Source organism: Emydura macquarii, unplaced genomic scaffold, assembly GCF_026122565.2.
Source record: "Emydura macquarii macquarii isolate MOO-44397 ecotype Brisbane River unplaced genomic scaffold, CSIRO-AGI_Emac_v2 contig_2846, whole genome shotgun sequence".
Classification (NCBI taxonomy): Eukaryota; Metazoa; Chordata; order Testudines; family Chelidae; genus Emydura; species Emydura macquarii.
Window position 1 is genome coordinate 1,916,327 of NW_027132983.1, and position 17,325 is coordinate 1,933,651.

The following is a 17,325-nucleotide window of genomic DNA, read 5'->3' on the forward strand; positions in this document are numbered from 1 at the left end:
TGAGTGCTGAAGGAACAGGTTCAGGACTATTTAGAAAGATTGGACATACACGAGTCCATGGGGCCAGATGCAATGCATCCGAGGGTACTGAGGGAGTTGGCTGATGTGATTTCAAAGCCATTGGCTTTTATCTTTGAAAGCTCATGGCAACTGGGGGAGGTCCCTGATGATTGGAAAAAGGCAAATATAGTGCCCATCTTCCAGAAAGGGAAGAGAAAGGACCAAGGGAACTACAGACCGGTCAGCCTCACCTCAATCCCTGGAACAATCATGGAGCAGGTCCTCAAAGAATCCATTTTAAGGCACTTGGAAGAGAGGAAGGTGATCAGGAACAGTCAACATAGATTCACCAAGGGCAAATCATGCCTGACCAATCTGATTGCTTCTGTGAAGAGGTGACTGGCTCTGTGGTTGTGGGGAAAGCGGTGGACGTGATATACCTTGACTTTAGCAAAGCTTTTGATACAGTCTCCCACAGTATTCTTATCAGCAAGTTAAAGAAGTTTGGGTTGGATGAATGGACTTATAAAAAGAGCTGGCTAGATCATCGGGCTCAACGGGTAGTGATCAATGGCTCCATGTCTAGCTGGCAGCCAGTCACAAGCGAAGTGCCCCAGGGGTTGGTGCTGGGGCCGGTTTTGTTCAACATCTTCATTAATTATCTGGAGGATGGGATAGATTGCACCCTCAGCAAGTTTGCAGATGACACTAAGCTAGGGGGAGTGGTAGATACCCTGGAAGGTAGGGATAGGATACAGAAGGACCTAAACAAATTGGAGGATTGGGCCAAACGAAATTTGATGAGGTTCAACAAGGACAAGTGCAGAGTCCTGCACTTTGGACGGAAGAATCCCATACACAGCTACAGACTGGGGACCGATGAGCTAGGCAGCGGTTCTGCAGAAAAGGACCTGGGGGTTACAGTGGATAAGAAGCTGGATATGAGTCAGCAGTGTGCCCTGGTTGCCAAGAAGGCTAATAGCATAGTGGGCTGCATTAGTAGGAGCATTGCCAGCAGTCGAGGGAAGTGATTATTTCCCTCTATTCGGCATTGGTGAGGCTGCATTTGGAGTATTGTGTCCAGTTTTGGGCCCCCCACTACAAAAAGGATGTGGACAAGTTGGAAAGAGTCCAGCGGAGGGCAACAAAAACGATTAAAGGGCTGGAGCACAAGACTTATGAGGAGAGACTGAGGGAACTAGGCTTGTTTAGTCTGCAAAAGAGAAGAATGAGGGGAGATTTGATAGCAGCCTTTAACTACCTGAAAGGGGGTTCCAGGGAGGATGGAGCTAGGCTGTTCTGGATGGTAGTAGATGACAGAACAAGGAGCAACGGTCTCAAGTTGCAGTGGGGGAGGTCTAGGTTGGATATTAGGAAAAAGTTTTTCACTAGGAGGGTGGTGAAGCACTGGAATGGGTTACCTAGAGAGGTGGTGGAATCTCCCTCTTCAGAGTTTTTTTTAAGCTGCGGCTTCTCAAAGCCCTGGCTAGGATATTTAGCTGAGGTTAGTCCTGCTTTGAGCAAGGTTAGTCTAGATGACCTCTTGAAGTCCCTTCCAACTCTAATATTCTATGATTCTAAGGTAGTGGTGGTGATTTGAGTGGGATCCTGTGACTTGTGGAAGTGTAACCTTAACTCTTAATTTCCTGTTTTTTACATTTGTTTTTGTTTGACATTCTTGAGAGTTCAAAGCACTCATGTTATGTGCTTGCACACTTAATTAAACCTGAATCAAATTTTTTGTCTGGGATTAGAGTAGTTATGGTGTCGGAGCAGTGGCCAGGGCATCCGGTCCCTTAATAGGCAAAAATGAGCAGCTGGGAAGCATATGGAAGTGTCATCAGAAGCTTTTGCGCCCTGTGGAAGCAAATGTCCCTGCAGTTCCATTTATATAGAGTTCTTTAGCCTTGCAGCTCCAGTGCTATAGAACTTACACAGGCTTAGAGAGAGAGAGAGAGATCTCTGTTCTTTGGCCCCCGTGGTTTTTTCAGACCCTGTAAGCTCTGATAGCTTGTGCTTAGATCATGTCAGCTCCTTCCCAGCTTACAAGCTCCAGAGGAGTCCAAGCAAGATACCCTGCAGACATCTCAAATTCAGATGTTTATAGTAAGTGTTTCTGAACCATGTGTGTTGGTACTAATATTAATTCAAGACAAGCAAATAAAACCAATTTTGTGTTTCTAGATTCGCATTTCATTTATTAGAAATTTAAGAGAATACTCACTTTTTTCAAGTTCTCAACTTGGAAATGCCTTGTCCTTGGAACTCTGGAATGGAAATAGGCATAATTTTCTGATATCTTTTCAAGAAGAGAATTTGTTTTTAGGAATGGGGATTAGGATGTTTGTTAGTTTAGAGTGGAAAACTAGTTACAATCGTAACTATGAAGTCTTTGCTGCAACTCCATGTGCTACAATGTATAAGAATAAGGTGTCAGCCATAGGCCAGATCTACTTTATAAACTTACATTGGCATAACTACATTGCCCAGAGGTGTAAAAAATTCACATTCCTGAGTGACACTGTTATACTGACCTATAACCCCATTTAGACCGTGCTATGTCGATGGGAGGACCTTTCCTGTCAACATAGCTACCACCTCTTGCAAGGAGGATTAACTGTGCTGACAACAGAAACTCTCTTTTAGCATATTAGCATCTTCATTGAAGTGCTACAGCTGCAATGTCTTAAGTGTACACCTGCCTTAAGTTCAGCTCCTTGCTTTCTCTGTTTGGCTTTTGCCTTGAATTTTTTCCTTCTGTTTTTTTTAAATGCGAAAATGTGTTCAAGTGTCATTAACAGTGGAATCCTTCAATGTCTTTGTCTATCACTTTGGAAGGTTTTTCTCAGTTGTTGTATTTATGTGGCTCAATCTCTGTAATTTCCAACAGACACTGATAAACAGATGTGTGTGGATTGATTTTGTGCATTAATTCCACCTTTAATCTTGACTACTAGGTAACTGGCACAGAGGGACCTTTTGGAACCAGCAACATTCAGGAGCATCTCTTACCTTTTGATTTGTCAATATTTAAATCTCTTCATCAGATAGAGGTATGGTTGAGATATTGTTTGCTCAGTAACTTTTTAATGGCTGTTCAAAAGCAGAGTCTAATAATACCAATATCGCAGTGTATCACTTGGTATTGGTGAGCTATCATTTACTTTGGCTTGGCACTAGAAGTAATTACAGTGTGTTGTTATTTATTGTTAATAATTGGGACAAATGCCGCTTTCTCTTGTCTGGAAAAGATGGATGCCAGACTAGAAATTTAGAGCAGCTTATTTTGTACATTCCCCTGAAAGAGCAAGGTTCCTAATAGAATACAGTTGAACTTTGTCTTGGATATAAAAATCAAAGACAAAATTAGCAGTGAACTCCCTGCCTATTAGAAAAGATCTAATTACACAAAATTTTAGCAAGGTCTCATATTATTAAAACATTCTTTACTTGTCAAAATACCAAATACTTACAAATATACAATGAAATAAAATATATTTTCCCACAGTGCACTTTGTGGTGCGGTATTTTGCTTGTTAGCTTACTTGTTAATTTGCAAAATTTATTTATTTACATTTGGTCTGATGTTCATTAATGCAGCTTAGCAAGTTTTTGATAGAACTTCAGTCATTCATTTAGTGTATTACATCGTAGCTTGCTCACCAGACTGAATATTTACGAATTATGGAGACCTGCCAACATTTATACTTGTTATGAGATGTAAAGCAATAGTGAACTTCCATTTTGGGAGTACAGTAAATGTTAAAAATGCAAGGACACTGGTGTTGTTATGGCAAATGCACTAAAGAAGGCATTGAAACAGCTAAAAGAACTCAGACCCTTAAAGTCAATATAGAAACATAGAGTCTAAGGCCAGAATGGACCACTGTGATCATCTGGTCTGACTTCATGTATGACATGAGCCATAAAAGTTCCTCAAAATGATTCCTAGAACATATCTTTCAGAAAAACAGCCCATCTTGATTTAAAAATTGTCAGTGATGGAGAATCCACCACAACCCTGTGTGAATTGTTCCAGTGGTTGATTACTTTCACCGTTAAAAATTTACACCTTCTTTCCACTCTGATTTTGTCTAGCTTCAGCATCAAAGAGCCTATTATCAAATATTTGTTTCTTGTATAGGTACTTATAAACTACATAAATCATCCCTTAACCTTTTCTTTGTTAAACTTAATAGATTGAACTCCTTGAGTCTGTACTTACAAGGCAGGTTCTCATCATTTTGATTTTGAGCTCAGTGCTCAATCTTCCCTCTTTTTACCCTCTCCTTTTGCTATTTAACCCCTTCCTGACTTCTCTAGCCAACCTGTTCCTGAGGAGATTGGTCCCCCTTCTACTCAGGTGGAGGCAATCCAAACTATACAGCCCCCCTAGCCCCATAGAAGGTGCACCAGTGTTCCACAAAACCAAATTCCTTCATCCTACGCCACTTACCTAACCAGTGATTCATTTTCAGAATCTTCTACCTTTTGTCTTCTTGCTTGTGGGACAGGAAAGATTTCAGAGAAGATTGCTTGGACGTTCTTCTTTGGCATGCTTCTAAGCTCCCTAAAGTTATTCTTCTATTTGTGAGATATCCTGTGACGGTGACATTAGTGCTGATCTGAAGCTTCACCAATGGATTGTACCCTGTTGACTTCAGAAGCCTATCCAGTCTTAGAGTGATATCTCTTGTCTTGACTCTAGGAAGGTGGCACACTGTCCTGTTGGCCCCCTTTTCCCTGCAGAATGTCCTTTTGATTCTTCTGACTATTGAATCTCCAACAAGGATTGTCTATGTTCCTTGGATGGTCAGAGAACATTTTGCTGGCAGGCTTGATTTCTTACAGGATGAGCCCAACTGCCATCCACATGTGTGTCCTATACATCTTTCCATTCCCTTGGACACCCTGGATCTTGAGAAGTATTTTCTATAATTGTCATGTTGAAAACCTGATATCAATTTGAAACTTGTAGCTATGTGGAATTCTTCCTGGTAGTCTTCTCTCTGGCAGCCACAGCCTGCCCATCCTTATCTGTCTCCAGCTATGTAAAATGCCGCTGTGACCTCTTGCCTCTGGTGGTTACAAGCCACCAGATTTGCTATGACTTCCTCTCTCTCTGATTCCTTGGAGGTCATTCTAGATGATCATGATGGTCCCTTCTGGCCTTAAAGTCTATGAGTCCAGTGCCACTCTTCCTACAACCTGGAGTATTGGTGTTTCTCAAGCCTGGCTATCTCCTCACCTTCTCTGATTCTCAGTAGCATCTCAGTTTTTCCCTCCAATCCTAGAATCTTTTCGTCCAGCACAGTCAGCAACTTGCACTTCATGCACAGGAAATCCCTTCGGTCTTCAGGCAGGAAAGAGAATGTGGCACATCCATTGTAGGTCACCACCACTGTTCCATTGCTAGCCATCTTGGTATCTCACACAGTGCTGAACCTAGAAGGAAAGCCTCTCACACTCCCTATCCAAACTGTCTCTGAAACACCCGTTAGTTGCCTCTGTTAGTTGGAGCCTTACTGTCTTTGGCAAGGCACTGGTCAAAGTTCCAAGGGCTAGTGACTTGCAGCCTGTAGCAAGGCACCCTGCTTACTCATGGGCCCAGGGCTCAGCTACACAGCCCATACACAGACAGCAAACAGTCAATCCAACAACCCACTTATGGACCAAATGCTCCACTAACCAGGTCCTACTACCTCCAAGCACAGAGTCTGTAGCTACTCCCTCCAGAACTCCCCTGTTAGCTGCCTGTGTTGGTGGTGTTTATTTAATAAAGATTTTTAAAATTAAATATTTAATGTGGGAGGGAAATAAATCAATAACTCTTTGAGAGGGTCCAGAAGGCTACAACTAAAATGTGTTTGTTTATAAGGGCAAATCGCTTTTTTAAAAAAAGAACATGGAAAAGGAAAAATAAATAACACAAGGGATTTCATAATTTGAGTGTTCATGAAAAGTACTGGATTGACTGGCTCTGGATTGACATCTCCTTTACAATAATAATGCAAGCTTCCCCAGTAGTGTATTGTCTGTGTCATGGAAGAACCCCACTTCCAAGGGTGAGAGGAGCTCAGTTTCTACATCCATTCAACCTTGTCTCTTTGATACTGCCCACAAGATGCCATTTGTGGTGGTGGTTCTGCGATATCGGCTTCTGTCTACTACGAACTAACTGGACTGAGGCTGCTAATCACCTCAGGTGGCAATGTCCTTCAGCCACTATAGAGGGGCAGGTTGGAACCTAATGACTTCCAAGTAAAAAATTCAATATCCATTAATTTGCCATATGTAACAAAGTCACTGGGGAATTTGGCATTTAGCCTAGTCTCTCCCAATTCTTATAAAGCTTAATTTTTTTTAAATGTAGAGAATGCACAAGGATTGTTAGTATGATCAAATATCTGCTACTGTAACTATAGTTACGAGTATATAGTTATATAACTTACTTACGAGAGTCTTCCCATTTGGTAAGAGTGAAGTATTATGTCCAGTTAAGCTGCTTGGGTGGCTTCATCAGGATGAGAATTTTTACAAGTGCTGGGCAACTTTGTTGAAAGAGCTTTCTGAATTTTGCTTCTTATGGAAAAGAGATTTCCTGTAAATGTTCTGTGTATTGATATAATTGAACACCTGGTATACCAACTCTCACCAGCATCTTCTTCCTTACTTAATGCTTATATTTGTTCTAATACTCATGTACTTGTGGTTCACTTTATAAAGCTGTATTTTTCCTTTAAACAGATAAATCACTGTGTTGCAAATCTTATTAAAGGATTGACTTCATCAAAGCACACTTTAGCCACGTTGAGTGTTCGGTTTTCAGCAACTTCGATGAAAGTAAGTGCAATTTTCTAAGACTGGCAATTGTTTAAAGCATGTCCAAAAGCATTGTGATTACGGGAGTGTTTATCTGACATCATGTCTTTCTATGTCAAATTTTTCTATTAAAACCATATGATTGAAGGGTCCTGTATCATCTTGAGGGGTAATATCATTTTCATAAATTGAAAGGAAGTATTTATTATCAGCACACTGACTCTTTAACAGCTGTCTTTATAAATAAAATGTTGAAGGATTTTAAAATACCTTTATCAGAGCACAAGGAAACTATAGCTATTGATCCATAACTGTATACTTATTTCTTGGTTATTCCTACATTCTGATTGGTTGAGGGGCGTCTGGTGCTCCTGACAACTATAGTTTTCTCAGTAATCACAGTGTTTATGCAGATTCTCTGCTTGGATTGGCTACTGCTGTCAGAACTCCCCATCCATATGTTCAAAATAAGTATAGTTCTTCAACCCTGTCACTCCAGATATTAAGTACTATTAAATTTAATCTGAATGTGTCCTTTTAACATTTGCAAAGGTTCTTACAGAACTGTTGCAAGACGTCTTTTGAGAACTGTTAATTTTCCCTGAAGGCATAGATGTAGTGCTTTAATAATGTTTTTTAATGTCTGTCTTAAACAGGAAATTCTAGTGCCTGAGGCCTCTGAATTTGACCAATGGGAGCCAGAGGGTGCCCTTTCAGGTTGTCCTGTGACAGCGGTTATCCCAACTTGGAGGACTTTAACAACCTTAGATATGAGTCACAATAGCATATCTCAGATTGATGATTCAGTGGTAAGACCTCATGGAGCTTAATCTTCAAGACATTTTCTTGTTTGGAAAAAATACATAGCTAGCATGCTGTGGAGCAATCTAGCTAGCCAGCAGAGCTTTAAATTTACATTAGAAACTTAATTTTTTTTAGAGGATTTCTGTTTGCGTTCATATTTTGCTTTTAACTTAATATTGTAGACTGACAATCTAAATCACAGAAAAAGCAATATTGGACTCAATTTAAGCAATGAAATTGCAGGTTTGTTTGTTTGTTTGGTTTTTTTTACTTCAATAGTTTCTGCCCTCAGGCAAAGCATGGGCACTGGTACGTGCAGTGTCTGTATGCAGCGTTTGTGTATATGATTTGTTGAATTACAGGAATGCTGCAGACCTTTTTGAAACGTTTATTGTTCACACAAGTTTCATTTTTAATTCAGATATAAAAAACAAAATCCCATTCCGGGGTGGACTTTGTCAATGTTCTCTTGGTTGAAACTTACTGTATCTTACAGACCTTTATGTATTGGTGTTTAAAGGCAGTTATTGTAGCACAGTTATTGTAGCACAGTTGACGATGATACAGTATGAAAATTCTTTAGAACATGATGATCACATCCTAAGTATTCAGTTAAAACATTGCTTCCTTTGTTTTCCTTTCTATGCTGCTTCTACAGCTCCCAAAATATAGTTTACTTAATTATTTTTGTTTTTTTATAACTGTCACCCCTGTAATATCTGTGTGCCTCATAAATATTAACAGATTTTTTCTCACAACCCATGTGTGAGACAGGAAAATAGTTATCCTCATAACTCAGGTGGGGAACTGGAGCACAGATTAAGTGATTTGTCCAAGGTCACGAAATCTGTGACATAGACAACAATCTGGGTCTCCTGGGTCCGTGTCCAAGGCCTTAACCACAAGGCATTCCTTCCTTCCTTCAGTGTTTGCAAAGACTGATCTTTGGGGAGATCAAAACCAAAACAAGGATATAAAGCAGGCAGTATTACACCAAGTCTCTGAATGAGAATCAGTAACACAGACTTTAATTCTCCAATATGAATGAGTTTGAAGGTAAGGGTCTATATGGGATCTAGAGTTTATTGTGGCCCTATAACTGCTTCCCTGAGATATTAAGTTGCTGCATGAATTGTAGACATAAGAAGAGACTCAAGTTGATCTGACTCTTGCAATTTTTAGCTTTATCCAGATTGTTGCATAAATACCCATGCCTACTAAGGTGAAACATCTCAAATGAACTTGGGCTGTAATGAATGGCTTAATTGGGAGACAGCACATAAGTATTGAGTATGAAACCAGGATTTCAAAGTAGAACTTGACCTCCCTTCTCAAAATAGAGCTAATGTGTTTTTTTCCCCCAAGAAGTGCATGGTGCCACTTAGGTTGCTGAACTACCATATTGGGCGAGTGAGTGATTTGTTTTTGGATTTTTTTTTTTTTTTTTTAACTTTGAGACTCAGGACATAGACATATGCCTTTTTCTTAATCATTAATCAGCTGACAGCCTGGGAAATGTGGGCAGATTGACAGAAACATTTTACTGCATAAAAACATTTCTTTTCTTCCAGAAACTAATTCCGAAGATTGAATTCCTGGAATTGAGTCACAATAATGTGTCGCTAGTAGAGAATTTACAGGTCAGTGATGTTATTGAGGATTGAATTCTGTCTCCAAAGTCTTGAGATGTGAGAGCGCAGAGCTGCTTCATTTGGATTCTGGTGTTAGCTGCCAGTCTCGTGAATACAGCTCCCCTGCAGCTTTTATCACTTGGCCTTCACTGCCGGCTGGCTGCTCTGCAATGTGAGTCTGTAGGACTGAGACAGGAGGATCGCTCCCTCCCCACATCAGGCCCACATGGATAAATGATACCATTTTTCAGCAGTGCTGGCTAGTTTGCAGTGTAATCTTGCACACAGCTGGAGTGAGCCTTAGCACAATGTCTCAAATAGATGTTATTTAATTTGACTGAATTGGTATGTAATGTTGCTGTTGTGTTCTGATGTTGCAGCATCTTTACAACCTCATTCATCTGGACCTGTCCTACAACAAAATTGCATTGTTGGAAGGCGTTCATACAAAACTTGGGAACATCAAAACTCTGAATTTAGCAGGAAACCTCCTGCAAAGGCTGTGTGGCCTTAACAAACTGTATTCACTAGTCAACCTGGATCTTAGCAGCAACAAAATAGATCAGGTAACTGCTTAGCTTCATCACAACAATAAAATTAACTTTAAAAAAACTGTCCTTTGGTTTATGGGCAATTGGTTTCAAAGTGAGTGGTTTCAGATAAATTTGTTAAAATACAGATATAGCCGGTTTTTGTGCTTGCAGCATTATTATAGCTTTGCTGTTGTATATACCATTTATTTTAGTCTACACATTTATACATATGCTTATTTTCAAAGAATGGAAATTTCAGTGACACCTACATTTATATGTAAATACTTCCAGATTGACGAAATAAGAAACATAGGAAGCCTTCCATGTTTAGAAAAGGTGGTCTTATCCAACAATCCTTTGAGCATCATTCCTGATTACAGGACCAAAGTGCTAGCCCAATTTGGGGACAGAGCCTCAGAGGTAAGCCACAGGGAATTTTTTTTTTCTAAAATCTGTAGCAAAAACAAGTGGCTAGTTCAGTTTTATTTTATTGCAGAGATATTAGTTTGTAAATGATTATTATGTGTTGTAGAGGTTCTCTATTTTAGAGAATGAAACTACTGATAGTGTCAGTGATGGGAAGAAAACTTAAGACCCTGTGTCTGCAGAGAAGCAGCATATTTGTGCTTAAACACAATTTTTGCAGAAAGGTGTGAAAATAGCTTCTCTGGCATTTTTGACTTGCGTTAAAACTTGTCTCAGTCCTTTGGGAGTTAGGATGGGGAGGTCTTGTTTTCCATTCAAAGCGGCCTACAGATGTACTAAGTTTGCCTTTGTGGTATAAACATTTAAAGTAATTTGGTATTAGTGTAAACAGTGATCATCTCAAAATAGTGGGGGTATCTTGCGTTAGTCAATGCATCATTCTTCAGTATTGCTATTGAGGCTTAACGAAGCAATGTGTCTATGGATTTTCTTCAGGTCTGTTTGGATAGTATCAGTACCACAGAAAAGGAACTTGACACTGTAGAGGTATTGAAAGCTATTCAAAAAGCAAAGGAGGTTAAGTACAAACTGAATAACTCTGATAAGAAGGTGAGTTTTTAAGAGGCAGGATCAGGGGCTTGAAACCATGTGAGTAGAACATGCTTAAAAGATACTGATGATGGACAATGTGGTGTTTGCAAAAATAACCTGTAAAAGCTAAAATAATATCCCCTAAGTTACTTTTGGATCTATTTGGCTTATTAATGAAGCATCTATATTGTAACAATTTCTACAGCACATTCTTTGCTTGCTTGTTTAATATCTGATGCACTTTACATGCAGCAATTTTGAACATTTTTCCTATTCTGTTAGTTTACTTCAGTAACGTCATCTTGGCCTTCTTTTCTGTGGTGGTCTGGGAGATTGGGAGAAGGAAAGAGAGAGGTGGAATGACTTCACAATATACAGAGTAGCTAACTTGATGAGGAAAACAGCTGTGCTGGTCCATGTTATAAATTTTAAAGTCCATACAAAGATGATCACTAAACACAAATTCCACTGATTGTGCAGTAAAGTATTTCAATAATTTTCCAAAAATCCCTTTCTGTTGGCACTGGTGGAGATTCTTTGATTTTTTTTTTCTCTGAGAAACAAAGTAAAGAGAGACTGTCCCACCTCTGAGATTGTCTGCACTGTGAGCTAGAAGTATGATTCCCCTGCTCTGGTACACATACTCACACTAGCTCTCATCAAGCTAGTACAGGTATAAATAGCAGTGTAGCCAGGGCAGCATTGGTGGCAGCAGTGGAGGCATGGCTAAGCCATGCTGCATGTATTATACCCACCAGTTTCCAGAGCTTTTGTGCTTGGCACAGTCCTGTTTGTGCCTTCGCTGTCCATGCTATTTCTGCTACACTGCCATTTATACGCAATGACAGCTCGTCCGAATGTGTGCACGAACGGGAATCACACCCCTATCTTGTAGTGTCGACATATTCTGAGTACCAGCCGTTAAAGTGTGTTTCAGGTTTGCATTTTTGACTATGGCTGTTGGGACCATTTCTCTGTCCTTCTAGTCACTCATCTGAGTTGTGAAATTCGTTGTTCCATCAGTCTAGATATAGCGACTAGTTAATATTATCAGTATAATCAAAAAGGCATTTTCCAAAACGGTTCCTTATAAAAGGATTCCACTGTAACAGAAAATAAAATATAGACTTGAATGGATGTGAACTAAAAGTTGTTAATGCTAGCTGAGCTTTCACAGAAAACAGAAGCCATGTGATTATGTGGATTTGTTGTAGTTCTTGGATCTAATATTTGCTCTGTATGTTTTAGTGGTGCTAGATTCTTTTTTTCTTAACCACTACATACTTTCTTTATTAGATCAGTGAGGACTCCAGGCTCACTGCTGCCAGCTCCAAATCAAACTGTTGTTCTCTTACTGTTCATCCTTCCTCTCCTTCTCTGCCTCATCCTGTCAGCTCCAGCCAAGGTAATCATGTATGTATCGTGCTGCTGGCCTGGGCCTCTTAGTCCTGTTTTTCTAGGCTGCATTGATATACATCGTGTATATACCGAATTTGGGGCTTTGTCAGCATCAGTTGAAGCGTAAAGGCATACGGGTATTGTCCCAGACATCTAAGCTGTATTTACGGTGGCAAAATTCTGACCTGTAGTATTCCTCTGGTGGTGGTAACTGTAGCATAAACGAGGTGCAAATTTTTTTACCTCTGTATCTAATCCTGCTCAAACCACTGGTGGAGGACTGTGCTTTTCCTAATGTAGATAAAATCCTAGTGTCTTAATGGCAAACCCGTATTTACAGCGATGCTTTAAAATGGCTTTTCTTCCCTGTTTGGTATTGGGATATTAAGAGGGAGTTGATGTAGTGGTAGTTCCCATATTGCTTTTTGATAAGAGCCACAGTTTAGTCAGGAAATCTGAAAGAAGGTAGAAAAAAAAGGGGAGCAGAGGAAAAACATCAGTAGTTATGATATTAACTTGAGGGTTATTGCACTGATTCTGACCCCGTGATCACAGTATACCTAATGTGCCAAAATCCTTTTGACCTGACCTTAAAATTATCTTTTGACAAAGTTTCATAAAAGCAAACCCACTGCATTTATGGGGCATATACAAAAAGGCTTTGTGCTCTGTGTACTGCTTTTGCGGCAGCCAATAACACTTTATAGAGCTGTGCTCATTCCTGCTGATTTACAGGAATGCTAATGTATGACTGAGGATAAATGAACAACACTGACCTTTTTTGGCTTCTGTTGGGTTAGAAATGAAGAAAATGATTAAATGAAAATGGAAACAGATGGTAGGGGTTAAGACTATTTCTAATTCCTTAAGGGTATTGCAAACAAAGGCATATGTCAATTTTATGGGTTGGGATGGGAAGCAATTGACCAAATTCCTATAAACATTTTAGTCCAGTTGGGAAAGGTGGAAGTGTCCAAAGCTTGTGCTCCTATTCTGGGAAAGAACAAGATGTTACCAACATTTCTGCAAAATCTCATGAGGTTTCTCAAATATCATCTTGTGTGAAATTCAAAGATTGTTATGGTTGCACTCAGATGATTATTTGTACATGGCCAGTATAGGAACTGACATCTCAGAGGAGACAATGACTTCACCTAACCTTTCAATCTATTTTAGATTTCTTTTTTCAGTCAATTTTTCCAAACTCTGGGCAGCTGCTACTTAATTTGTATTAGGTAACCTGATTCTGTAGTTGCTTTTCCAAGTATTAAAATATTCCAGATTCTAGATTATTGCTTGAATGTGGAGTTTTTGTTATAAAATATCAATATGTAACTTTAGTTGGACATCGATAAAGATGTAAAGGGAAGGTGGAGAAATAGCTTACAAATAGCTGCAAAAATTGGAATTAAAAAATTGCTGCAAAATATTTAGGTTTATTTTTTTCTGTTATTATAAATGATTAGAAGTATGTAAAATTGTTGAATGAAAGAACTATAGACTTATTGACTGTAGTGCTCCGTCACCTTGTAGAAATTTGCTGCAAGAAAGGTAGCAGAAGGATTAAGATTTATTTACCTTAAATCTTTACTAAATTTATTTTAGTAACAAGTTGGGAACGGCTAAAAATAATGGTTGGAAAAGAAGTCAAATAACATAGCTGGCTACTATTGAGGTCAATTTATAAGACTTATGCTATGTCTACACTGATGGCGGCAAAGTTGCCACAGTCAGATCGACTTATCTGGATCGACTGAGCGGTCAGAGAAGACCCGCTCAGTTGATCCAGAAGTCGATGCAGTTAAACCACCCCTGCAAGTGGTGATAGTGCTGCTTCGGCGGGAACGCGGTTCCCATCAGTGCAGTGCAGTGAAGACGGCGCGCAGAAGAGAAGCACAGAAGTCGACAGGAGTTACGCAAGTTCTTTGCGTACTTTGCATAACTCCTGTCGACCATCACCGAATCGCTGAGGTAAGTGTAGACCAAGCCTCAATCTTTGCAAATATTTGAGCATCCAGAAAGTGCATTTTTTTAAATCTCACTTGATTTTAAGAAGTCTAGTTAGAAATTTTGTTGAAATATGTAAACTAATTATCAATTTCAATGTTAGGCTTGGAACTACCAAAAACTGAACTACACTCCCTGACACATTGTTTTTATGAGCTGTATTCTTTGCTGTCTTTCAAGACACCATCTGTTTCCATGATATATTAATTAAATTAAATGTTGCAGTAAATTGCTTATGGGAGAGTTGTAAGTAGGAAGCAAAATACCAGAAATATTGCTTTAGCTGCCTCTTAGCTACTTCTGTGTCCTACATAGCTAACAGCGTTTCCCTTGAAGAAATAACTTCTTTCATCTGAGTTGGAAAAGAATGTTTGGTTTGACATAGTGATCTTTTAAAGCTAATCTAGAAAGTTGCATCCATAACTTCTGTGCAAGTCCTGTGCCTCACATCAAGAATTACAGTATCAATAAATGGTCCAAGAACACTTGTCTAATCATTAATTAAATGTATTTCTCTGAAGTGCTGATATAAAACAATCCTTATAATTCATGGCATTGAAAAATTGATTCACTGTATCATCATATGCATAAACACTACTTATGTTACATAGGGCTTCCCATGCAACTCGTGTTTAAACACACTCAGGCCATGTAGTTTGGACAGCTTATCCTTGTGTAACTCAGATCAATTATTCTGAATCAGATGAAATAACTGTTTATGGATTAGTATTTTGGGTACCAGCCACATTTGAACTATCTGAGGATGTGTGTATATGAAGGGTTTGGAGGGATTTTGCGGCTCTAAACTAGTAGAACATAAAGATGTGAGAGAATGCACAAAATGCTCTACCAACCAATAAATGTTTAAAATGTCTTCAAATGATGACTGAGTTTGTTGTGTCAAATGTGGAGGCTAAACTCAATCCTTTGTTTTGACAGTCCTGCTCTAAGTGCAGCTACCAATGCCTCCGTAATTACTTAAATTCACCAGATAAACTAACTTCGTTTGATTGGTATAATCTGTTATATGAGGCTATCTTCTATTGTGTTAATGACCTGTGGTCAGCTTCTGCTTAGATATTTTAAGAATACTTGCCATACAGTTACAGCTAGAAGATGTGTTTTGTTTTGTTCCAACATTCTTTAAGAGCTATTTGTATTTGTTCCAGAAATAATTTGTAGAAAAACAGCCCTAGCCAGCAGTTTATCGCCACCCAGTAGTTCGACTCCTACGGACCATACAGTTACCCAGAGATGCTCTGAAATATTAGACTCTAGATACAGAAATCAGGTAACTGCAGATCTCCTCCCATGTCTCTTATGTTCAGAAATTGTTTTTAACTTATGATTTTTCCTGGTACAAAAACTCTTCTTGTTAAAATAATCCACAGCAGAATGTTCCTGTTCTACCAGTTAATCCGATTATTTCTATACTACGTAAGATGTTCTAATGGAGCAAAGAAGAGTTAGCCCCAGATTACTTGACAGTTAAGAGGTTACAGTTTGTAAAATAATCAAACTAATTTTTTTTACTTTCAACTTTTTAGTAAATTTGGTACACAATCAATTTTCAACTTCTAAGCAAGATATCCGAGTGCTAAAGGCAAACTTTCTACCTGTCCAGTTCTAAAGGACTAAGAACTAAAGACCTAATTTACAGTAACTGACATCTTTCAGTCCCATGGGCTCTTAATACTGATTTTTAGGAGTTTTCTTCTACCTGAATATGAATGTAACTGCTTTTCTAGTGCTGGAGGGCTTGGTCCACCTTTAGAACTGCTCAATTAGTGTATGGAGTTGCAGAGAATAGGAGAGCCATGTCCTGACCTTGCTTCACAGTACTTGCATTGTGTCAGCATCACATCACCATCACTAACAACCACCTAGCTGCTAAGCTAGGAGGGTGGGGCTTCCTCTCTCTCTCTCTCTCTGCCACTTCTGTCTGGTTGCTGAAGGTAGGATGGCCATTGTGGGGGAGGAGAGGGAGGCAGGGGTAACTATCCTTTTGCTGCTGGGTGGGAGAAGAAGTTTCTCTTTGCTGCTGATAGGGAAAATCAGGGTGGCTTCAATTTTCCGCACCCAGACTCCAGGTTCTTGGTGGTTCCTTTACCACTACCTCATTAGTTTTGAGCTACTTGCATTTGTTAAGTGATGTTGGGCGCATTCCTGTCATTTATGCTCCTGAATAGGGGTCTGAGTCAGCAGGACTCCTTGGTATCTGCCACTGGCTTGTATGATCTTCAGCAAGTCACTTTACGTCTCTGTGCCTCACTTTACCCATCTGCAGTAAAGTTTTGCGCTGCATAGCATCCTTCATCCAAAGATCTCAAACTGCTTTTCATACACAGTCTCGCGATGACCCACTGAGGTAAGTAAATACCCACTTTGCAGATGGGGAAATTGAGACACATGGGTCACGCAAAGAATCAGTACCAGAGCAAGGAATATAACCTATAGCTGCCTACCTATTGGGGTGTTCAGGCTGCTGAAGTAAAGTTAGCAAAATATTTTAAGGTCCTCTAATAAGGTTCCTTAAGTGAAAATTAATTACCAACTACTGCAAGAGGCATACCAACCAGACCTTTGGATTCAACCACTTGTTGACCTGACAGACTGAAAATAGCTCAAGAACCCTATATTGATTGATACTGTTTTATAACTAAACATATGTTTACTGAATTTTGTATGGCACTTCTGTTCATTAAATACAATGTGGCAGCTCCCTGACCTTCCTTTCTTCTTCTTAGGCACCTACTTCTCTATTGGACTTTTCAAAAGAATATGGAAAAGGTCATCACATTTGGTGAGATGAAATTAATAACTTCTAATATAAATCTGCTTATAATAGTTGGCTAATGTCTCTGGGTACTGTGTTTCTAGACACAGTCCTGGCCTTTAAAGCAGAACATGTTCCCATTTCTGGAACACTGCACCTGTTTTTCTCACCTTGAAATTTTCTTCATGTTAAGAAGTGTTTTGGGCCTTTGAACTGTGGGATGTATTTGAAAATCCACAACTCCCTCCCTGGCTGTATAGTGGAGTGGTCAAATGATAAGGTACCATCCTGCTTTAATACTGATTAAACAATCATTACACCTATGTTGATCAAATTT

The 17,325-nt window shown here is 39.4% G+C and overlaps 1 protein-coding gene across 5 annotated transcripts in view; it reads left to right on the forward strand.

The window, feature by feature from the left end:
• The window catches only part of NISCH (nischarin), a 47,525-nt gene that overhangs the window by 19,462 nt on the left and 10,738 nt on the right, over positions 1–17,325 (forward strand). For 4 of the 5 annotated variants that reach the window (XM_067568117.1, XM_067568116.1, XM_067568115.1 and 1 more), the window contains exons 6-15: positions 2,958–3,053; positions 6,748–6,843; positions 7,479–7,631; positions 9,198–9,266; positions 9,638–9,823; positions 10,082–10,210; positions 10,712–10,825; positions 12,104–12,212; positions 15,382–15,503; positions 16,960–17,015. In XM_067568117.1, the coding sequence (XP_067424218.1) occupies positions 2,958–3,053; positions 6,748–6,843; positions 7,479–7,631; positions 9,198–9,266; positions 9,638–9,823; positions 10,082–10,210; positions 10,712–10,825; positions 12,104–12,212; positions 15,382–15,503; positions 16,960–17,015 (1,130 nt within the window). Of the gene's footprint in view, positions 1–2,957; positions 3,054–6,747; positions 6,844–7,478; positions 7,632–9,197; positions 9,267–9,637; positions 9,824–10,081; positions 10,211–10,711; positions 10,826–12,103; positions 12,221–15,381; positions 15,504–16,959; positions 17,016–17,325 lie in introns of those variants that run through there. The other variant, XM_067568118.1, reaches the window with a different exon arrangement.